Genomic DNA, 24,483 nt, shown 5'->3' on the forward strand with positions numbered 1-24,483 from the left:
AGCGCCCGCAACGAACAAGTCTGATCCTGTCCCACAGCTGTCCCAAGATGGCGAACGAAATCAGATAGGATCACGTGCTTTCAAAACTGAGAAGTGTCCAGGTCGGAGGTCACTGGAGCAGATGTTCTCTGTGTGTGTGTGTGTGTAGGCAATGAGACACGCTAGCTTGCCGAGGCAGCAGCTGTTTGGGACCTCGAGCGCGCGCATGCCTACTGGTCGGCGACTGCAAAGCCTCTCTCTCTCTCCGTCTCAGCTGTTTCTCCGCTCACCGCCGCGGCCAAGGGGGTTCCTCAAACCGACGTCAGGTGAGGAGCTACGCGGGTCGAATGGACCGCGTCCTGACTCTTCGCAACACAACGGCGGGCGATTTTTTCTGCATTTTTTCCGACCGGTGGTGGGAAGGGGGAGGAGTGACATGGGGTGGGGGTAAGGACCACATACCTTACCGGAGGTGTCCATAATTTTTTATATATATGTTGCTTTCTTTCGAATCGTTTTGAGTGAGTGTACGTGTGTTTTTTTGGTATTTGTTCTGTGGTGTCCGGCTTCAGGGACGTCGTTGGTGGGTGGGAGGGGGTAGAGGAGGGAGTGTGGGGGGCGGGGAGGGTTGCGGTTGAGGGCGCCTGGGTTCGTCTCCGGTCGCGCGCAACTACGGGCCTCCGCCCCGGTGTGGTATGGACATGCGGGCTGTTCTCCTAGCCGTGTGTCTTCTGCTCATCTCGCCCATAACAGGACATTGGTGGTAAGTGATCTTCAGATACATCCTCCCCCCCACCCCCACCCCCACCCCCACATAACAATTTTCTCGAGAGTGGCGTTTCGGAACAGGACTTGCGTGTGCTTCGCTCTCCGTTTTTACGACCTGGCAATAATACTTCCTTATTCACGTAGTGTTTATGGACAGATGACAACGCTTGTGTATGACTCACGAAGACGAATCCGTGTTCAGGCTTGAATATTTAACGAGATGTATTGTCTTTCTAATCACTGACTGTGGCTTGTGAATCAGCTTGTGTGTGAGAGACTTCGGATTTATTTCTTGGCCCCGAGATCTGTCGCGTCCTTAAATCAGACCTATCTGAATGCTGACATTCTTACGACAGGGAGATCGTAATCCGACCCCTTGCATCCAATCACGTTACGAAAGTGGATGACCATCGGCCTACATCGTTCAGAACATATAATGTTTCTTACCGGGAGAAGGGAAATCATGTCTGGTAAATATTTTTAAAAAAATTCAGGTTTCAAATTCCTCATTTATCAACTGACAACGCAGAACATCCAGTTTCTTATTACATTATCATTTCTGTGCAATCATTTTTATGAATCAGTGATTGAGGGATTAATAAATGGGGTTTTATTCCTTTGTTTTGCAAGTTACTACACTGAAGGTCATTTATTACCTTCAGCATTAGGTGATCTGAGAGCGACGTCGAGGACAGTCAAAAAGGATCATTTTTGTGACGTGAATTCCGTTTGGTGCTTAAATGTTGTTTCGCATTACTCCACGTGTATCGCTTGTCAAAAGGGGGCCATTGGCATAACTCGGTGTGTTTAATGCTAACTCAGATGTTTAAAAACAAATATATCAAATTACGTCAAATCGCAGAACCAGGTTAGCTTATAGGCTACATCTGTTGTGCTGTAAGTGAAATGTTTATTCAGACAACAACACTTCTTAGTGGCCGATAGAACGGGCAGGAGTCCCGTCGAAAAACACCGACGGGTTAAGTGTCGTTGATTTTAACTTTTTTTAATATTATCACAGTACTAGCTTCAGTTTCTGTGATCATGAAAGTGATGTTTTAAAAATTTTCTAGCTCTGATCAGTTGTAACGAATATTTGTTACGATAACGCGTCCTCTGCGTATTACGTAAAAACCAGATACAATTAGGTGCTCGGTATTTGCAATATCCTGGCTGTCTGGGTCACAGAAATTTCATATTTCCCATTTACAGAAATTAAATATATTTAATTGAACTTGTGTGCAAGTTTGTTTTTATCCCGGGAATTATTTTTATCAGGACGATCAAATGAATTCAATTACTCTAAGTTTTATTTTGAGCTGAAATTACCACTCATTAGTGGCGCACAAAAGCTTTCTCAATGTGGCACTCGTTTTGATAACTTTACATCAATTGAATCAGGATTAAAATATTAATTATTTATGAGTCAAATCAAACAACACAACACCGGAAGCATCATCGTGGAACGAACTGCTTTGACGTTTTCATAAGTGATGATAGAAGAACGGACGTTTCGAAATATTGTCTGGCAGCCCCATCTGCTTCTTGAGGTGGAAATAATTGTTTTTGAAACCTCTTAAATTCTAAGTAATCAAAACAAAATCCACTGGAGAAACATAATTTTTGAACGAGCTTTCCGTCTAAGTTATTTTACGTAACGACATCTGACCTTTAAAAAAGAAAATTAACTGAAACAAAAATTTTAATATTAACGTGGTTTACCTGAACTATCAGTTTAAGGCTGAAATTGCTCCTGAAAAGATGAAATTTTATTAATCACAAGATACTTATAGAATTTAGGTAGAAATGATTCAAACAGGATGTTCTGAGAGCCATAAACATTTTCGTTCTGTCTGGAATATCGAAGAATGACTTCCACAATGAAAACTTTATGAAAAAGTCATCTGTCGATGTAATGATTAACTCCATGTACATATGTAATGATGCCGGATCATTGGTGCTGACATTGAAGGAACAGATTGCCCATTGTTCAGATATTCTGGAAAAAGAAATTGAAATGCAGTGGAAAAACTGACGTTCTGAAGATATTTACAGAGTTCAATAAAATGTAATGTAATTAGGAGAGGCGTACTTTACAATATTCTTAATGAATTTTGTGTAGGCCTACCCATGAAATTTGTTAGCCGGATTAAAATGTGTTTAAAATAGGCCTAAGTTTAGGTAAAGACATGTCTGAAAAATTTAGAATTCAGCTTTTCTCAAAATTTGCACCGTTAGGAAGGTTGAGGGAAACAGAGAGAAAATTTAATATATGTGATTATCAGTTTTTGATCTATGCTAACGAGATTAAATAATTGGATTAAAACATAAAAAAAATTATAAATAGAAACGACGAAGTTTTGTCGTGTGCTAGTAAGTACTTGTTCTAGAAGTGAACTTAACAGAAAACGAAGTTCATGTTTCATTATCCAAAATGACGACAGTGGCGAATCGCGATGGAATTAAGAGCATTTTTGCATTTAGGGAACCTGAATGGAAGAGACCACTTGGAAGACCTAGACAAAGATGGTATCGATAATATTAGAAGCATGTTATGGAAATAAGGTGTGTCAGTGTGGGCTGGATCGGGAAGGGAAAGGTACCGGGTCCTTTTGAACCTTCTGTTTCCAAAGAAGCCGTCTTAGGCTGAGTTACCGTTAGTACGCATTTAATTCCAAGTGGAAATATCGTAATACGTTCCTTTGTGCGCGCGTGTAGGCCAGTGCACGAGGCATTCGATGTCAACTGTTGGCCTGCAGGGACCATAGTTCTTCGCGTTACGGGCACCGAAATACAGCGAAGGAGTCGCGATTAGGGACAGACGGGGGTCTTGTGATCGCGAGGACCTGACCTCTTGAGAGTCACGATAAATAAGTTATGCGATAAACTCACAAAAGTGCATCCAGATTTAGTCGAGTGTTACTCTGATTGCCGCAGTGGTCGGTGTAATTTAAGAAGCCGGTTACGTAGAGCGTGTTGCTAGCAGTTCAGTCGTTTTATGGCGACATTAATTACCGAAATTTCTGTCAGATTTTCCAAATGACACGCTTCTTGGCATGACAGTGTTTCTTAACGTTTCCACAACTTCTCGCGAAAAATATTATCGCCTCGGATATGAACGCAGTTTCAGTTAGCGAATATCGTGAAGGAACCCGCCCTGAGATCTCTTAAAGTTTGAGAAACGGGGGTTATAGTCGCATTATGTGGACATTTAATTGTGTCTAGGCGTAATTAACGACAGAAATATATTTATGGATCAATTAACGCTTCCTAATTTATTAGGAAGGGGTCGAAGGTTTGGAAACGCAAATTTAACAAGTAATTTATATTGAGTAACTAAAATGTCAGCTGGAATTAAGTTATCGATATAACAATTTATCGATTTCCGGCGATATTAATGAGAGAGATCATGTACATAAATTTTAAAAAAATTATATATTTTTTTAAAATTTAATGACGGTGCACTGAGATTATTCTGTTATGTGGAAGAAGGTAAATTATTGATTCTAAATGAGAGCTGTCATTTTTTATTTGTAGATCATTAAACGTCTCTGTTAGTACCTTGGACTATTTCACGTCAAACGATAGGAAAATGTATTCCGTACCGGACCGGAGTACAAGTTTTTCTCGTGCATTCTTTGCGAAGTGCATTTGGAGGCATTAAATTCTTTCCCACTTTGGCTATCATATCGCAGCGTCTCAGTGTCTACCTCACGTCTCTCCTTACCCGTAATTCTCGTCGTGTAAAACACCACAACATCCATACAAAATTTCTTCCGGATCGCGTTCATCCTACGCACTTCGTCGAGGGTACAGAACTGAAGGAGTCGAGGGCTGATTTTAGGTGCCTGCAGGGACGGAAAACCATGACAAATCTTAACACGGGACCTCACGGATAGAAAAAGAGGTGTGCGACGTTCGGTGCGGGACGAGGGTAGTCAGGAGTAAATGAAGATGAGATGAACGATGCTTATACGATTTAAATTCATAATAGGCCTAGCGTCTGTCTATACTGTAGGCATAATGAGGTTGCTATTTGCGTAAGCTGAAACATAACGTTTAAACTATAGAGTAACAGAGCTGTCTAATGTATATTTTGCCGTGATCCAAACAGATTTGAAGTGCAATTCCGACCGTTTATAAAGTGCGAGATATTTTTGTGGTGTTTACAGGGTCTGAGGAAGCTCTGTTGAAACACTCCACGCTCCAACATAATTTCAAGGCGACCGAACATGATCTTGTAACATAGGCTACTGCTTGTCGGGATGATTCTTGAAACGCTGCATACCGTGCAGTGTCGTAGATCTAAAATATAAAATTATGCGTACAAACAAAACTTTTTTACACATAAAAAACTGTATGATTTTAATAGACCCATTCTTTTCCTCTCTTTGGAGGTTTGTTTGATCTATAGACATTTGTTAGGACTCCTTGGTCGAGGGATCGGCCCGTCGCAAGGCCTCTACCTGTACACAGGACAGCACGGACAAACATCCATGCCTTGAGTGGGATTCGAACCCACGGTCCCAGTGTCCGAGCGGCACAAGGCCCAAGATGTTAATTGACTGAATTAATATGATGACCTTATGAGGTCGAAAAACCTTTGGCACAAAGTGTTTTTTAAAGTCTAAACACTTTTGTTTGTGTGCATAATTTTATATTTTATGGATAATTCCTATTTCACATCTGAGAATACTTTAAAGTCTGAAACAAGTGTCGAAAGCCTCGGTGTTATAGATTTGATCTGGTTCTTTTGCTTATCAATAAATTTCTATGTGTCTTAAAATTGAATGCGTTATAGAAAGAGAAAATGTTTCTTAACAGACTTTTAGATATTGAATTGAAACTTAACATTTGGAGTTTCTTTGATCTTCAGTGCCAGCGGATATTTTGAATTGCTCATAATTTATAAGTTTATATTTTCAAAATTTATAATAAAATCTTAGACTTCATGTATTTCAAGTTTTATTGGAGCTCACGATGTATTTGAAACATGCAGCGAAGCTTTTGAAGGATAAACTGTATTTAATTAACGTAAAGTATATTTAAGCACCCAAGTCCTGTTTCAAATAAAAAGCGTTACTCCAATACTAACGTCAGCGCTGTTCAGGGAAATGACCGCTGATTGTTTTGAGAATCATTCAAAGGTAGCAAATTAATTCTGTGGGCAAAACGCAGAAATGTTGTTACAAGTTACAGCGTACTTTATAGATGCAGATTAACACACAACATTCTTAAACCTCGAAAGACCTACATTTTTTTCTGTATTTAACTTGCCCTATTAAGGTTTTATAATTATTTCGCTTAATATTATTTTATTCTAAGTCTTTCGTGCAGATAAAAATTTGTTCTTTGAACAGCTGTTGGAGGGGGTAAGATGCCCTGAATGTTAGTTCCGCTCAGGTAGTGAAGTGGACACATTCATTTCCGGGCCACGTGTGATGAAGAAATTCTGATACTTTCACTTACCAGATTCCGAGCTCCTTATTGGTCTGTCTAAGATTTGAAAACGCCGATAGGGTGTTCCGAAACACTATCCTCCTTTCAAGAAACCGTATCGGGAAGAGAGGCCAAGACAAATAAAGTACCGCCCATCCGCGTTCTTCTGGGTTGTGTCTTTTCGAGTCATGTATGTGATTGTCGGCGTTTCGAGAGAACCTATCGCCTCCATCTTCAGAATGAATCTGCCTTCGCAAAATTGAAGCGTTTGTTTTCGTTAGATGAAATACATGTTTATTTATACTTATTTCAAGAGTAAGTTTTTGCATCGTAAAAACCTATGGTCGATATTTATTATTCGTAACGAACTATTTATTTTTGCACGATGTTAAAAATTTAATAACATCCTATGTTTAATTAGTAATTCCTATTCATGTTTGTGGTAAGATTGAAACTGGAATTTTGTTTACATTATAGATCAACATTTGTACTGACATGTAAATAGGTTCATGGACCTGTTTCCCAATGCTTCACAAGCTGCGCTATGTCTTCTCGTTCGGATTTATTTTGCTCTGTAGAAAACATCGAAAGAAACAATAGAATTACACATCGCGCCGCGCCAATCGTGGGGGAATGAATGAAGAATGAATGTTGAATAAATGAACGACGAATGAACGATGAATGAACGATGAATGAATGTTAAATGAATGTTGAATGAATGATGAATGAATGTTGAGTAAATGAACGACTAATGAACGATGGATGAATGAATGAATGATGAATTATGAATGAATGTTGAATGAATGAATGATGAATTATGAATGAATGTTGAATGAATGAATGATGAATTATGAATGAATGATGACTGAGTAGTTCCACACATCATAATCTGGTCAGTGGATGAAGGTGAGTGATTGTCGCGCTTCGGTTGTCTTAACCTCTGGAAAGAACTCCGGTTTCCATAGGGCACGTGGCTGGACGTACACCAGAGTCGGTCTGGACGTTGTGATGAAGAGAACAGTGGTTCTGCGTCGCTAAAGACAACCCCTGCCGTTCATTCAACAAATTGGTCAATCTTGGTACTTTCTTTGACGTTGCAGAAGCAGGAAAGGCTTTGTAGATCTTGACCGTTCTCACCTCTTTATTTATTTATTTATTTGTAGTTTATTTAACGACGCTTTTTCAGTAGCTTGCCTTGAGCCTGTTTAAGAATGTGGGCCGTGGGAACGTTAGCACGATCTGGTGTTCTTCATAACTAATTTTAGGAAACATGAAGCAGTGCACGTGAATCCAAATTTGAATCTCGGCAGTAAAACTGACCGTCTTCTGTTGGAATTCTCTTAATGCGGTTCAGTCTCCCCAGCGAATTTACGCATTTCAGGCTACACCTTGCCTGCCACGAGGATACGCAACTCCATGATGGTTGATTCTGACATTTTTTTTCTTCCGACTAAATAAACTGGAGCAGAGATCTTCTGGGTAAACCAACAGACGATCAGCTGGCGAAAAAATTTCCCCGCCTTCAATGTCCCTTTCCTGAGCCAGATAAATCCAATCCACATCATCCTTCAACACTTCCCTAAGATTCATTTAATTGAAGTCGAAGTTTGTTCAAAAGTATTTATTCTATGTAGATGACTATCTTCTGGGTTGTTGCGTCATGTAGACTGATCGCTCTGGTGATGGAGGCAGCAAGGACCTCCGAAACGTCGGTAAACTTCCACCAGACTACACGGTGCAACAACCTAGGATGCAGCCATCTTCACAGTCACCGCTGTGAAAACCACTAATCCTACATATTTATTCCACACCTCAAAGAAAACACAACGTTTTCCATTACCAAGACGACGTGGTTAGTACTGGTTAATGCTTTTTACAAAAGAATTCGCTTATTCTGAGAATCATGCGAAACGCTGGTACATATAGTTACCACTGGGTTTTAAAAGGTAAATATTATCCTGGCACGCGTGCCTAGGTCTTCCCCCCCCCAGGCTTACTAACAGAATTTTATATACTCATTGTTCATCTCCTCTTTTCCTGCTCGTCGCAGGCAACTGTTTCAGTCAAACTGATAAAGTTTCTATGGACCACGTGAATTCGGGGAGGCTACTGAGTATTCAATGATAGAAATTCGACTTTATCGATAATCCAGTTACTTTAAGCAAAACAATCGATTCAGATCCGACGCCTTTGTGCCGAGACTGGAGTGACGTCACGCAGCGCAGAAGTTCTAATCGGTATCAAAACATTCGCGTTTCGGCTCCTACGAATTCCTGGACGCCGGGAAGGAGATTCGACACGTGACCGTCGGCGCGTCGCGGGTTGGGCGTCGAGGTACCTCGTATTCTGGCACTCGTCCATGCCGACGACGTAAGTGGGATTCTTCGTCACTTCGCTTTGTGTAATGATGCTGGCTGGCCATGGTTCCATCATCATCTTATCTCTTCTTACATTCTTTCTGCTCTCCTGACCTAACCCTTGCCAATGTTTACTCCCCCACTCCTCGCACTGACGCAGTTTTGTGTCATTTTACAGTTCTCACTCACTGGCTTGAAATGAAACTTTGGGTCTGCGTGAGTTTGAAGCAGTTTCTGTATCAAGTAGACGACAAGGGTGTTATCATCCCATCTCTTCACCACTTTATGGGGTATTTACTCCCATGTACCAGAGAAAAAACCTTGTCCCTTAGGTACATAGTGCAGCAGCTATTTTCGAAATACATTTTGTTTTTAACACGTACTAAATGTTTTATATAATTTTATTGTTAGAGATGATCTATATATTTTACGACAGCGTCTTTCAAATGATGTATGAAGATCCCAAAATGGTATTTTTGTCTAAGTTCCCTGATGTCGTATTCGCCCGGGTTGTTGGCCAAGTATTTTCCGAGTGACCTGGAGACAGTTCCAGTCGCTCCTATAATTATTGGGATTACTTTTTCTTTCATTTTCCACATTCGTTGTATTTCAATGAGAAGGTCCGTGTATTTCAAGATCTTCAACGCTACCTTCTTAATCACATTCCTCTCAGTCGGTATTTCTATATCAATTAAGAGACAAGTTCAATTTTTGTTTCGGATTATAATATCTGGTTTGTCATTTGGAATGGTTCTATCTGTCTTGACGTTTTGGTTCCACAAAATAGTTATTCGGTTACCCTGAGTTGTCTCAACTGCCTTCGGGATGTGTTCACATTGAAACTTCTTCTCTAGCTTTCCCGCAACTTTCCTGCATGTCTTAAAACTGAGTATCCAGCCACAACGTGATCTGTCGTCTCATCAAATTGCTGTCATAATCTGCATTTGCTGTCTGTATCTTTTTTATTACTTTCTTTGTTTTTAAATATTACGTCTGGCCTATTTGCCAGTCGTTATGTATCTGTTTGTACCCATCAATTTTACGGTACTATTACATATTACTTCTTAGGTGCGTGTGAGTGAGAGATTTTCTGTTGTGTCATGTTCCATGTCTTGTTATGTATTCGTTCTTTGCCAGAATTCGACATCCGGATGTTTGTCGGTCAATAGTTCCCTAATATTCTTTACATAGTCGGCAAAAACTTTAAATTACTGTTATATTTATTATATCAGTGGTGATTATTCCACGTAAAGTTTAAGTCTTCGAATGGTTACTTCTTACGCAGCGAGATCTGAGCAGTCTTTTTGAGATCCCTCACGAAAATATTGAAAATAGGAACAGACAAGAGGCGAATTTTTTCCAGCATTCAGGGAACACTGCATATCTGTCACGTGGCCCAGAAGTTTAGCACTTTGGACATTGTTCGCTAATCTGTTTTTGAACAAACTGGAATGAGTAGAGTTTTTTTTTGTGTTAGACCTAACTAAGGACCCATACAAATGAGGCCAGGTTCGCTCCGAAGTTCATATTTCGTACATCTTTGTACTAAGAGAACATTCTCGAGAATACTTATGCTGTGTAATTACAAGGCAGAAATATTCCCCACGGGTAACAGGACAAGTGTCCAGGCATGAATATATTCTGACACAATCAGTTAAGAAGGTATTCAATTACGCAAGAGGACAGCTTATTATTTATGAAGTTATCTCCAGCGTGGAAGCTGTAAGGCATACAAGGAATTAAAGCAGAACGGTGGACCATTAACTACGCACTGTGAGGTTAGGACATTTGTCAGACGAGTCCAGTGTCTGTACGCTGTTTGAAGCTGAGGCGGGTTGTTTTTATTAAGGTTTTTGATGTGGATTTATAAATCCTACAGAGTTAATTTTAGGGTATGAGTACTTATTGTAAACACTTGAAAACTCTGAGGATGTATTTCGTCCTGAATTCTTAAGTTATCAATAACTGTAGGCTACCCAGAATTTGATAGGATTCTGATAAACGAAAAGAATTTTCATAAGATGATAGAGTTGCGTCATATTGTGGAAATATATATTTAATTAATTAATCTTGTCCGTCTAAACACAATTTAATTTAAAATTAAGATAATTAAAATACCATGTGATGCTCCTTATCGAAACATTCGATTTACATTTGGAACATCACTTTCTCACTACATGTTTCGGTTCTTAGATGAACCATCTTCAGGTGTGTAAAAATTACAATTATATAAACTTCAAACTTAATCATAATTTCTTATATGCAACACCACTAATAACTGATAAACAACTACAAAAAGTTGCATATAAGAAATTTAGATTAAGTTTTAAGTTTATATAATTGTAATTTTTACACACCTGAAGATCGTTCATCTAAGAACCGAAACATGTAGTGAGAAAGTGATGTTCCAAATGTAAATCGAATGTTTCGATAAGGAGCATCACATGGTATTTTAATTATCTTAATTTTAAATTAAATTGTGTTTAGACGGACAAGATTAATTAATTAAGAAAATAATTTTATAAATTGGTAACAGTTGGCGTAGTTAGAATCTCTTTACGGCTTGATGAATTTCTACCGGGCGATCAGCCACGTCATTAAATCGAAGTTTTAAAAACTTTTAGTAGATGGTAAGTTTCGACATTTCAGAAAGTCTATGAGGAACATAAGTCCTTCTTTCGTGGACACTTAACACGGAATTAAGCTTCGACGTTTCGCAAATAGTCTACATCGTCTTCTCATATGACACACATTGCAGAGGAAATTAATTTTCTAAGACTCAGTACGGAATCGTCGACGTTTCGGGACGAAATGTGTTATCTGTTAAATTCGCCTTAGTGAAGCCGCACGTGGTGGTATTCTGGGTTGCGACGACGCGTGCACCTGTAGATAGGACAAACGTTTCGGAGGAACACACTGCCTCCATCTTCAGGGTGAAATATGGGGGAAGATTTTAACTCCGGATTTATTTTCCCATTTCCGCATCAACGAATTTATCAGGGGTAATTGACGTTCGTTTTCATTTCCATGATTCGGGGACGGAGATTTTATCTTTCGCTCTTTTGCGCCTAATGGAATCATTTGTATCAAGTTCTGTTGTGGACAGATTTTACGGAACGAAGACCGATTCTGTTATGTATTGATTAATAGATTATTTAACGACGACATATCAGTTGCAGTGATTATGTAGCATCAAATGATATTAATACAGATTCGGTAGGTAATTTTAGAAAAACCGGCCGTGTTTATTCGGTAAGGACTTGGCGTGTAGGGCCTGAGGAAAAGAGCGACCACTGATCTACAACACCTCATTTTACGTAATAAAGAAACTAGGCTAAAGTGGCCTGATAGTTTCAGGGTTGTCACGAGAGTATGAAATTTCATCACAGGAAAATTGCATCAGAAGGTTGGAAGCCATTTGCTATATTTTGGCCTGCGCTGTGTGGACAGATAGGCAAAACAAGCTTATGCAGAAGTCACTCTCACTCGTATAATCAACTGTCCATTTTCAGATGACACCGGTACACCACAGGAGTGCACTTTCATGGAGTTTAGCGAAACCACAGCGCAGGGAACAGCTGAGCAACCTTCAGCTGTTTGTTGGTTTTTTATTTTGTTCTCTGCGTGCAAGTGGGTCTCTTAACACCTAACGCTTATGTCAGACATGTCTTGGCATAATTAATTAGTGGCTTTATTTTGTAAATACCGTGTGTCCCATAAGTAACATAAACACGGAAGAATTTTTCGTGTTATAAGTTTCTAGTTTTATATAATAAGATTTGTCATACAGACAGATTTACTTTGCTGTATTATTCTAAGATTAATAGTTACGATTTGGATCGAATACCGGACTAGACTAACGAGCTTCACCACCCACTAAGTCAGTAGACACACTTCTGTGTTTCTGTCAGATTCGACCAGACTACACATCCCAGGAGACAGCCATTTTAAAATTTTAGTAATATCATACAACATACAAATGTAATGAAAATGTATCCGGACATGGCTATAAAATTGTTCCTTTCAGTAGGCGAACGCTCCGAAAATGATTGGGTTAGTGCCCATAAGAGTCTTTCGACTGGGGTTGTACCGAAATTACTGTATTTTCAGTACATTTTGCAGGTTTTCAGCTATCACGGCGGGAAGACTGTAATTTATTCTTTATAATATTAAACGTTAGACTTTATCAGAGTTGACGAAAGATAAAGAAATATGGAAAAATTCATATTTGTACGGATTTATATAAATTAACGTATTTTGTAACTCTTAAGATGCCCGCAATACTTTAATTTAGGTTAAAAAGTTTAAGTAAAGTTTGTCCCACTACACGCCATGTAGGCGTTTGGGGTGAGAGGAGGTATAGCTCCTCTCTTCCTTGACCTCGACACTAGATGGGGGTGAGTGGTCAGCATCACGCCCCGGCCGGCTTTACTCCCGGGAAAGGACCCCGGTACCCATTGTAGAGGAGGCTGGGTGGGGCCCAGAGCCGGTCTGGACGCAGAGGCTAGAGGAAAAATCCTCTGTCTCCGTCGAGGATCGAACCCCGGTCGTCCAGCCCGTAGCTAGTTATTTATCGTATCGATAAAGATTTTTTATGATTATCGTCTGGTGGTCTCCCTGTCCTTTGACGGGTCACCTGTCCTGCTGGGATTTTCCGGTCACGAGGGCAAAAAAATAGACGTTCGGGAAATGGTCGAGGGCGATTTCAAAGGCTGACATCAATTTAAAATCTTTGGTCCTGACCACATTGAAGACATCAAATAAAGCGATTCTCATTGCTTACGTAAGCCTAGGACTTTGTTTACAGGTAGCTGAATAAGAATTTTTCAGTGACTCAATAGATTTATAATTGTTTGGTAATCCAGAGGAATTTTAGCATAACAGTCCTGCGGGTTAGTCATCATTAAGGAGTAAAACATGCGACACGAGACATTTTTAAATAATTTTGATGGATACCTTCAGTGTTAATGTTGTTATATCTTTTGTTTCTAGTACCAGAGAAGCTGTAAGATAATTAATGATTTATTCGGTTAATGGATTTCTAGTTGTTCAGCTTACTGAACTGATTTTAAGCCAACTTAAAACTTAAAATTTAAGAGTGGCATTTCCCACACCAGAATTAAAACCAGATGATGATGTTCATCAACACACAGCGCACCACGATAAATCTGCGGGTCGGTATCGAGCAGGAGAAGCTTTGCCCTGCGCGTCTTACAAATGACATCCTAAAAAAGTTCGTCGTGACAAGGCTGATTGGTCAGTTTTCCCTGAATAAGGTTTTTACGTGGTTTTACTCAGTCTCCCCAGGCGAAGATATGCCCTTAAAACGGATAAAATTTACCTTCTCCTAAATGCTTAGGCGTATAAATTCTGAGGTAATTTCGTCCGTGTTTCGTAGGTTTTGTCTAGTGCAAAGAGTCAGTTATTACTATCCGGTTTGAATCGAAGTTCATGTGACAAATTTAAGAAAAATCTCTCAGTCGGAAATCGAAGACGCGTTGCTCACGTGATCACTGTCACGTGGCGACGCCGACTTTCAGTTACGAACTCGCTTTAAAGGAGGTGAATTATTACGTGGTATTTGTGTTCTCTTAGTGTTACTGTGACGTTTGAAAGCTCCGTTCACACCTGATACTGAAGAAAAATACAAACTTTCCAGGTCTTAGTTAAAACATTAAATTACTGAAATTGCGCAATTCTTATTTCCTTCATCTAATTGTTCATAATTTGTTGTTATTATATTTTTGTTAATTTCTCTTTAACAGTTTGCCTCGGACCTCAGTTTCGTTGCTGTAAAACATTTTAATTATTTGTTTGCTCAACGCTTTGTTGCTACTTTTGTTCGAGAACACTAAAATTGTTTTTGCAAGTTAAATCAGTGGTTCTTAATCTGCAGTAATTAACCCTCGAGGGTTAATTTGGCGTGTTTAATGGGTAATGAGCTCGTTAGCTCCACACTTTTCATAAACAGGGGAAAATCGTCAAAGTATTTTCTTCGACAATGTTCGGTCCTGTGTTTCGCGTGTTGCCTATCGTACGATTCATGTACGAACAGAAGGCGAGTGGCACAACGTGATGTGATTTACAGATACATGGTCAATCAGCTCTGTGACCGTTCATCTCCTACAAAAACTAGCGGCAAAACTGAACGAAAGATCAGTTTAATTTCGGTGCTCATAAAAAATTGTGATAATAATTAAATTAAATCTAAATTTGTTAATTGATGTAAGAGAAACTTTTGGCTGTTAACATTCAATTTATTTTAGGATTACGAGGTGCGATCGGAAAGTTTCAAGACTGCGCCTATAAAAACCCGTACACTTATCTCAGGTATTAAATTCATCCATCACCCTCGAAGTAGTTCCCCTGGGAGTGAACACAACGATCACAGCGCCGCTGCCAAGCCTGGAAGCATCCCTGGAAATCTTTCTTTGTCAGCCTGTCAAGCACCATCTGCGATTCTGCCTGAATCTCTTCTATCGTCTCAAATCTCCTTCCCTTTAGCTGAATTTTCATCTTTGGGAAGAGGAAGAAGTCACACGGAGCTTAGAAAGGAAGTTGGGGTCGGTTCTTGCAAGATCTTTGAGCTCCTGACAAACGAGAAGTCGATTCTGCTTCTGGTCCTCAGACAGGATGCGTCGCATGTGGAGTTCTTCCTTTAGAATCAGCTGACAGGTCCCATAGCCTATCCCAACAATGTCGCACAAGTCGTTGATGGTACGACGTCGATCTTCGTGAATGGCCTGCCGAATCTTCGTAACATTTTCGGGCGTTGTGCTCGAAGATGGTCGTCCAGAACGCTCGTCATCATCGACAGAGGTTCGGCCATTTTTAAAACGTGAATTCCACACAAAAGTTTGTGCACGACCCATTGCGGACTCCCCAAATGCTTGCTTTAGCATTTCATAGGTTTCCGTAACCGTTTTGGCGAGTCTTTGGCAAAATTTGATGCACACGCCATTCCGAAATCGCAGGAGGGTCGGTGTAATGCACTACCAAAACGCCCGTAACTAAGAAACAAATGCTAATTCGATGATGCCGGCTGGCACACTGATTCACTATGAATGTAGGCCGCACCCCCTAGCGGCAGAAGCTCGTACTACATCCGGTTCGCCCTCTATTGACACAGTCTTGAAACTTTCCGATCGCACCTCGTATTTTTTAATTGACATTTTTGAATATCTCCTTTTGGATTTGTAAGTTCATGAAACTATGGTTTGTTATAAAGCACTGTAAAATGTCGTACTTTATTATAAAACCATCGTTTTCATGAATTGTATGATTTTAATAGACAGACTAATTAATTAATGTTTTTTGCCACTGATGATGAATTATTGAGGTCGAAACGGGTTTGGCACAAAGTGTTATTTAATGTGTAAACAGTTTTGTTCGCATGCGTGATCTTATACACAACTGCATGCAAGGTTTTTGATAAATCTTGAATAATTTAGCAATGCCTTTCTTGTCCAAGAGTTACCGACTGGTACCAAATTTCGGTACGCAGGAAGTTTACGTGACAGGAAACATTTCCGGCGTCGGGTGAAACGCCCAGAAACTTTTAAGAAAGACTAGAAAAAAATGCATCTCGTTTGTCTTGTCGTATTGATGTTACGAAGCGTGGACTGTTGTAATAAGAGACGCTTTCGAAATGGATCGCTGTTATGTTTTCAGGTGCCCCCGCTGATAGATCCAGAAACCGTTTTTAACTTGGACGTATATTCAAGGCGTCAACATTTAAGGCATATATTGTGGTGGTTATGGTGTTCGGGACAGTTAAATCGATACAGACCCTAAGTAGCGTTAATCTGGTTAGTGTCTGCATGAGAAGAAGTTTATTTTTACTTTGTAAATTGTAACAGATCGTGTTTAACACTGTGGATGGTTAAATATTTTAGCTTTTGTTGTCAAACGTTAATTTTTAGTACCAACAAAAGGATAATACTCCACAATGATGTATAATTTACAAAGCTGATAAATAATTCTGTAGTTTTAATATAATTATACTATTTCTTCTTAATATCATAAGTCTATGGTGGTAATGGATTATTTATAGCTGTTCAAACTGATGGAATCTGATGCTCAACACTGAATCAGTTTTGTAGTTCTTGAGTGGAGATACTAAGCCTTTCTGAAGTCCATAGAATTCTGGAATTATTGGAATTCTGTTTCGACATTGGAATGTCACAAACATTTGACATAATAATTCAAAATACAATATTTTCGACGGGGCCGTGGGTTCGAATCCCACTCAAGCCATGGATGTTGTGCTGTCCTGTGTACAGGTAGAGGCCTTGCGACTGGCCGATCCCTCGTCCAAGGAGTCCTACCTAATTTCAATAGATCAAGCCAACGAAAAGTTGGGACCCAAAGCTCAGTTTTTATACATGTAATCTGTCGTCTGCTTTAACATTTATTTTGTCAGTTCTAAATTCTCCTGAGTGTGTTTATGGAATGTTCTTAAATGAGTTCTGTAGCAAAATTCGAGTAGGTAAATATTCATCTGAGTCATTCTTCATCAAGAACGGTCTAAAACAAGGAGATGCTTTGTCTATCTTGCTCTTTAAATTTGCGCTAGAATATGCTATCAGGAAAGTCCAAGACAGGCAGGAGGGTTTTCAATTGAACGGGACACATCAGCTATCGGCATTTGCTGATGATGTTAATTTATTGGGGGACGACGTAAATACAATAGAGAGGAACGCAGAAGTTTTACTAGAGGCTAGTAGAAAGGTGGGGCTAGAAGGAAATTCAGAAAAAAACTAAGTATCTCGTCGTCAGCAGGCAGGCGGGAAAAATTATCTTAGGGTGGCTAATAAGTCCTTTGAAAGGGTTACAAAGTTCAAATATCTGGGAACAACAATAACAAATCAAAATGACACTCATGAGGAAGTTAGGAGGAGATTAAATTCCGGAAATGCTTGCTACTTCTCAGTCCAAAATATTTTGTCTTCCCGTCTGATTTCTAAGAACCTGAAAATTAAAGTATACAAAACAATAATCTTGCCTGTTGTTTTGTATGGGTGCGAAACATGGTCTCTCACTCAGAGGGAGGAACATAGATTGCAGGTGTTTGAGAATCGGGTGTTGAGAATGACCTTTGGTTTCGGTAAGTCATCTAGTTCGTTAGTTAGTTGAGTGTGTTTATGGATTTCATTTGCTATTCAGAATGAGCAGTTATTTTCACAAATGACATTAAACAATTTATGTTAAATTGTCCGTTCGGACGTTATCCTTAATCTGAATTATAATCCGAACTCCTCTGAGGCTGCCTCCTTTGGGGGGGGGGGACATACAGGCTTTTTCCTTCCATCTACATTTGCCTGAAGACTGAAGCAAATGGCAGGCTTCCGAAATAATTTTATAATTTACGTGATGGACAAAATCCAAAAGAAGAGATATAAATGTTATAATGCACCACAGTCAGAAACCTTCAGATTTCGCCAGGTAATATTCGTAAAACTTATCGAATTGTTTGGAAGAATGTTAATTCATATTGCCTGCTATTATCGGCACTGATAGATAACTATCATTATGACAATTATTATTGTGATTAAATCAAGGAAGATGGGATGTGGGGGGGGGGGAGACAAGAAATGCATACGAAATATTTGTTTTAAAAGTCTGAAGGGAAGAGACCTATTGGAAGGTCTAGGCGTACATGAAAGGATAATACTAAAATGGACCTTAGAGAATTAGGGTGGATTGAATTCATCTGGGTCAGGACAGGGGAACGTTGACGGGTTGTTATGAAGAAGGCAGTGGGACCCTGTAACTTGGAGGAGACTGGCTTGCAATGGATGTTCCGATAATGTTAATCTCCGCTCTGATAGACCTTCTATATAAGTAATGTAAATACTTTATATCTGGCATATGTAACAGATGGCTCCTAGCCGTTTCTTTTAAATTTAAGCACAACTTTTTATTACTGTTCTTTGAGCGTGTGTGTGTGTGTGTGTGTGTGTGTGTGTCTAGGTACATACAACGTTTAATGACTCCACCAGTTTTTAGCTGACATGCTTTTCTCTCCACCTGCGTCCACTGAGAGTTCTCACGGACCTACCTGCTTCTACGCTCTGTCCCTCTTGCCCTCAGGGCTTCCGTGGCATTCCACATTCTGTAACCAAGGCACCAGCAGCTCGAGGCCATTGACTGCGTGTCCCTAGGGCTACGGTACCAAGATCTCTCCTAACTTCTAGGAAGAAAGAAAATCATATTGAACAATTCCCTCTTCTCACTGACTCAAAACCCTTCCTTTGCGTATGTCTACTGTTCAGTGCGTGTAGACTCAGGTTTGTTGGCGCTAACACGCAGTCGGCCTGTAGCACGTTCCTCACATCGCTGTAGTAGCCGGGATGAAACCGTGCGTTTCGCTTACGTCACCAGCTTTTGTGGGTAGAAGGAAAACACAAAAAGCATATCCTTGTCTGTTACCCCTCTCATCCCCTCTTGACGCCTTGTCTTCTACTTTTGACAGATTCGTCTCAGTTACTCTCAGTCTAGAGACACTGGAGACCGTCTTCGTAGATGGGAGGATAATATTTAAGTAGATGTTAGAATAGGTTACGAGGGTGTGAACTGGCATGGACTGCCAAAGAAGAGGATTTGATGGTTACCTTTTGTGCATACGGTAATGAACCTTTGATTCCCTTAGAAGGTGTTATCTTGATCAGCTGAACGACTTTTAACTTCTTAACAAGGATTCTTTAACACCTGTAAAGGCTGAAGGACTTGTCAGTTTCGTGTATGTACCAATAAAACTGCCACTTTTCCTCTGGTCTCTGCGTTGAGACCGGCCTCCTATCCAATGGGTACCGGGGTCCTTTCCCGGGGGTTAAGTGCGGCCGGAGCGTGACGCTGACCGTTCACCCCCCCATCTAGTGTCGAGGTTAAGAGTGAGTAGGAGCTATATCGCCTCTCCTCCAAGCGCCTACATGGCGTATGCTTAATTTGCTGGAAAGAAAAATTTGAAGGAAGATATTTGGGGCATAGAATGAACGAAGGAAATTAATGGAAAATACGGAAAATCAGGTGCTGAGGAATGTGTAAGGACAAACAGAAATAACTGTAGATGTTAAAAGTAAAAGGACCTGATGACTAGGACATGTGGTAAGGAGGAAGATTGGTAGACTAGGAAGCGATGGCTCGATGACGTTGAAGAGGATCTCAGTTTCATGAAAGAGACAGAGAGAGAGAGGACATTTTGGGCGACGGTCATAAAGGAAGCCGGGGCCCTGAACGCGGAGTCTGTCAGTGATGCGTAATTGTCGAGCACGAGCCATCGTGGCGTGGAAGGAAATCACGGGCGAAGTTACTGTTTCCGGTCGATTTGTAACAATTGATCAGAGGCCTGAAAGGCAGCTTAAATCTATATTTGTACCCTAACGTATTAGGGCCCCAGATTCGTCACATTTGCGTAAGGGGACGTGCTGTTTTCCTTTTGTTAAATGTGAAATGTCCTTGACAGGAATTATGATCGTGGTCAACCTTGAAGCAGTTTTGCAGGAACGTTCTACAGGTGGAATACCGTTGGTCGACGTATAACCTCACTGGAAAATAGATTACTCACGAGTATTTATCTTTGCTGTTAAATGTTTAAGAAAGTAAATTAGCCTAATATATCGATAGCATCCTATAGTTTTGATACGAAATTTTTTTTTAAAAAAAGTTTGTATTTTGTGTCCGTTAAAAAGCTGTGGACAGTCTGCTTTTTCGTAATTGCTGGACCGCGGTGTGGATTCGTGTTGCTTAGTCTTGTAGGTTATATGTACGTACACGCGCCACGTGAACAACATAACGGGTCTTTGTAAACCTCTCAAGGAGAAAATGTCAGTGTTACTTAATTAACACTTTTTTCAGCTGTGGCTGTTTCAGGGCGTGATTCTGACAAGATGTCCGTCTCGTGTGAGAACAACATCGTAGTTACTTAAATTAGGATTAAAATGGCTTCATTGCAAGGTGAAAGTTATCATTTATGTTACTGTAATTATCTGCGTTACAATCTGATCAACATTAGCACAACGTGTAATTTTACGAAAATTATTTTGATAATTTCTTGTCCCAGGACAATTATTTTCCTCAGAATTTAAATTACCAGAGTTCCGTAAGTCACACGTAAGAAACAAAACTTTCCAAGACTTTAACTCTCCTCTCGTTCTGGCTTATGTAGCAGTGACCATCTAGTACTTGGTAATTACACGTTTTGAATCTGGATCGGTTAGATTACTATTTATTATACCCAACATATTTACGAATTTACTCTGTGTCGTCACAATTATACACGTATTTCTTTTTAAATAAGCCACATCTGTCTATTTCCAGATTTGTACCCACTTACGATCATCTTGAGATCTCATTTGACACTGCATAACCTCTGTAGTTGAAATAACGTCGTTAAAATACCCTCACAATGAATCATTCGACAATAAATCTTTATTTCTTTGTGTGTAAGATGGTAAAGTTGCGTCATATTGTGATATAATTAATATATATTTTAAATCTTGTCCGTCTAATCACAATAAATTCTTATTAAATATTAAAATATTACAATAATTAACATTTAAAATATTTAAAATATTAAATGATGTTCTTTAGGAACTGAAACATGTCGTGAAACATGAAAAATGATGGTCTAATGTAAATCGAATATTTCGATAAAGAACATCATTTAATATTTTAAATGTTAATTATTGTAATATTTTAATATTTAATAAGAATTTATTGTGATTAGACGGACAAGATTCTTTGTGTGTGTTCGATTTTACGAGAGACTGGGTGGGACCAGAATTGACGACGAAGAGAAAAATTCCGAATGTTCCTCCCGCAAACCGTTCACGACCATTCTGCCAGCGGTCAGAAAATTTTGCAGACCGAACTCTCAGGTCATGAAGATATCATATCTTGTAAGATCTACAAATTTTCTGTAGGTTTTCAAAAACAGATATCCTACAGATTTTATAACTGGCCCATCCTGTTTTCCACTCTCACGACCGTGAATGTACGTTTATTTTTTTTTAAAAAAAAAGTCTGAAGACTGCTTGTATACGTTTTCTACTCTGACGATAGTCGTGTCGCATCCATCTTACAAGACTCTACAGCGAGTGCTCTTATGTCCATTACAAACATTGATACAATTCATAATCTGCAGCAGAGTGGCATATATATAGGCTATAATAGAACAGTAATAGGCCTGAATGACTTAATTATATTGTCCTGGAGAAACAATCCACCTGGCTCTGTTCGACACCTCGCGTCAACAGAAACTTAGGTACCAGTTGAATCAATATGGACTATCACATCATTGGTGGTCTTTGGAACCTTCTACCTCTTAGTATCTCTGCATTTTACTCACAGAGGTTATTTATAGTCTTCATATTAAAGAAGGCGTATTTCCCTTAACAGCTTTTGAGCAGCTGACGTCTGTACTTGTAACAGAGACGCGTAGTGTTTTGTTTGAGACTGCATTATCCTCACTCCTGTTCTAAGCTTTAACTTCCCATTGGAGGAAATGCATTTTGAAATGTTATTTAAATGAAATTCGTCTTTCAAAGTGTTAGACTAAAAATATTACTAAGAATTATCCATTATACAAAAGTTGTGGCTACAATTAAGAAGAATTTAAACCTCGTTTATATACCCAACTTGGCTTCTGGTCCCTTGATGGCATCTATATGGCGGCGTAGTACTGGAAATGAGGTGGTAACTGAACTCCATTAACACCTTACGTACTGGTCCTTGACTAAGCCATGAAGAAACAACAACATCGCATCTAAGCACTTCAGTTCGGTCTCTCGACTGGTCCACTGAGGTCCATTTTACATACCGAAGCCATGTTTTTATTAAATAGTACCTTTTTGTGTTTCACCTATTGCATAACGCGTGTTCATTAGGAGGATAAAATCCTGAATTTTCATTTCTACGTACTGGAGTGCACGAAGCTCTGACGAGGGTAATGGATGTTTCACAAACTCTTCAACTGTGAAACGAATACTTTCTTAGCAAATTTTGTTAACCTCTAAAAATTCAGAAACGAAATTTGCTAATTAGATTTGGGCACAAATTCGGGATTATAAATTCAGATTTTAATGTGTTCAGTGAAATGGATCATACCTGAACTCATAACCAAAAACAGGAGACACGTTTCTTTCAATAATATAATTTCTGATGTTTTAAACCAGCTTCTCCCCTGATTTTAATAAATTTTTGCACTGGTCTATAGGAACATAGCAACTTAAAACTCCATTTGAATCAATTGATACTTTTCTATAACTAATCCGATGTAATCCAGTAATTGAACTGTTTAGGTTTTACTCAACAAATACTTTAATAATAGGTTATTAAATTGGGGTTAGTTGATGACAATCAGTAAGACGTGAGACTAGTTGTGAATTATTGGCATTCAGAGAAGGGAGAGTCCGTGACGTATTTTAAGGCACCAGCTCGATTTTCACGTGATTGGAAATGTTTATTGTAACCATTAAAGAGTAGGCAGGAATTAAGGCGAATTTTCCTGTCTCTAAGATGTACTTTACTTGTTACCGCTAAACGTTCCGTTATTCTCGAGATTTTTCCTTTTGCTGTAATCCGATAATCGCGAGATAAGTGAAGTTTCGTACTTGCTTCACTGAAGCTGTTTTATTTTTTAATATCGTACTGTCCACAGGGAAATTTTTCTTTTTTAGGTTGTTACATGTCTTACAAGATTACGATATATCTCGAAACCTGCAGGGGTAAGGCTTATGACTGCCCAGCAATGAAATAAACTGTCAACAGCTGTGAGATTTAAGATCTGCAGAAAGAAAGTTCAGAATCTGATCTTTAGCGATCCATTGCGCTCGTAATATTAGGATACTTGTGAGTTGTTCTCAGTTACTGGGTACATTCGGATGTTCGCACAGATCGTGACGGAATGATAATTTCGATAAATATCGGAAACTTTTACATAGCCACGGTGGTCTAGCGGTTAGAACGCTGACCTTGTAATCCTGGGGTCTCGGGTTCGATTCCTGGCGGTGCCCGAATTTATAACTTGTGTTGGGCAAGGCCGTGGTCTAGGCAACACGGAGTTTTCCTCCGTGGCATCCCAACAATTACTCCATTCACACACAGAAGAAGGCAATGGCAAACCACTTCTGGATTATCTGCCAAGAACGTATATGAACAGGTCCCAGTCCGAGAAGAGAAAAGGATGGAAGGATCCTGTTCATATGGACCTGTCGTCAGACAGAACACTAAATAAATAATAGGTTAGGTTAGGTTAGAACGCTGGCCTTGTAATCCTGGGGTCTCGGGTTAGATTCCCGGCGGTGCCCGAATTTATAACGTGTGTTGGGCAAGGCCGTGGTCTAGGCAACACGGAGTTTTCCTCCGTGGCATCCCAACAATTACTCCATTCACACACAGAAGAAGGCAATGGCAAACCACTTCTGGATCATCTGCCAAGAACGTATATGAACAGGTCCCAGTCCGAGAAAAGGATGGAAGGATCCTGTTCATATGGACCTGTCGTCAGACAGAACACTAAATAATAATAGTATCGGAAACAGTGACTTTCCTCCACAGCCTTTGAATTATTTATGAGAAAACGGTACTGCCTTTGAAAAGCAGTCACTCGAACGAACGTACCGGACGTGGGTGACATAAAGATATAAGAAAAACATTGTATAAGGGATGGAGAAATTGACGGGAAGGGACGCAGTTGCCAAAATTTAGATTAACTATCGGGTAAGTTAAGCCCGTCTGTAATTTACTACAATTGATTAGACATTGTGCACATCTTATTTTGTATCGTAAAATGATAAAATTATTTGAGGTCGCAAATTTAGACTTAGACAGCCTGTGTGTGTGTGATTTATAAACGTTCCCTACAGAGGAACTACTTGTCGACGCTGTTCTTCTGAAGTTCAAAATTGTCTTATATTCCTTGAAGATGGAGACAGTATGT

At 39.6% G+C, this 24,483-nt stretch overlaps 1 protein-coding gene across 1 annotated transcript in view; it reads left to right on the top strand.

Annotated features, from left to right (window-relative positions):
• Positions 1-264: 264 nt before the first annotated feature.
• Wnt6 (Wnt oncogene analog 6) overlaps positions 265-24,483 on the top strand; it is an 85,542-nt gene continuing 61,323 nt past the window's right edge. The window contains exon 1 of the mRNA XM_087357749.1: positions 265-742. Coding sequence (XP_087213875.1) covers positions 675-742 — 68 coding nt within the window. The 5' untranslated portion in view covers positions 265-674. The remainder of the gene's footprint in view (positions 743-24,483) is intronic.

Source organism: Zootermopsis nevadensis, unplaced genomic scaffold (assembly GCF_977971745.1).
Source record: "Zootermopsis nevadensis isolate Lab colony 2312 unplaced genomic scaffold, Znev_1.0 Znev_ptg000002l, whole genome shotgun sequence".
In the NCBI taxonomy this organism is placed as follows: domain Eukaryota; kingdom Metazoa; phylum Arthropoda; class Insecta; order Blattodea; family Termopsidae; genus Zootermopsis; species Zootermopsis nevadensis.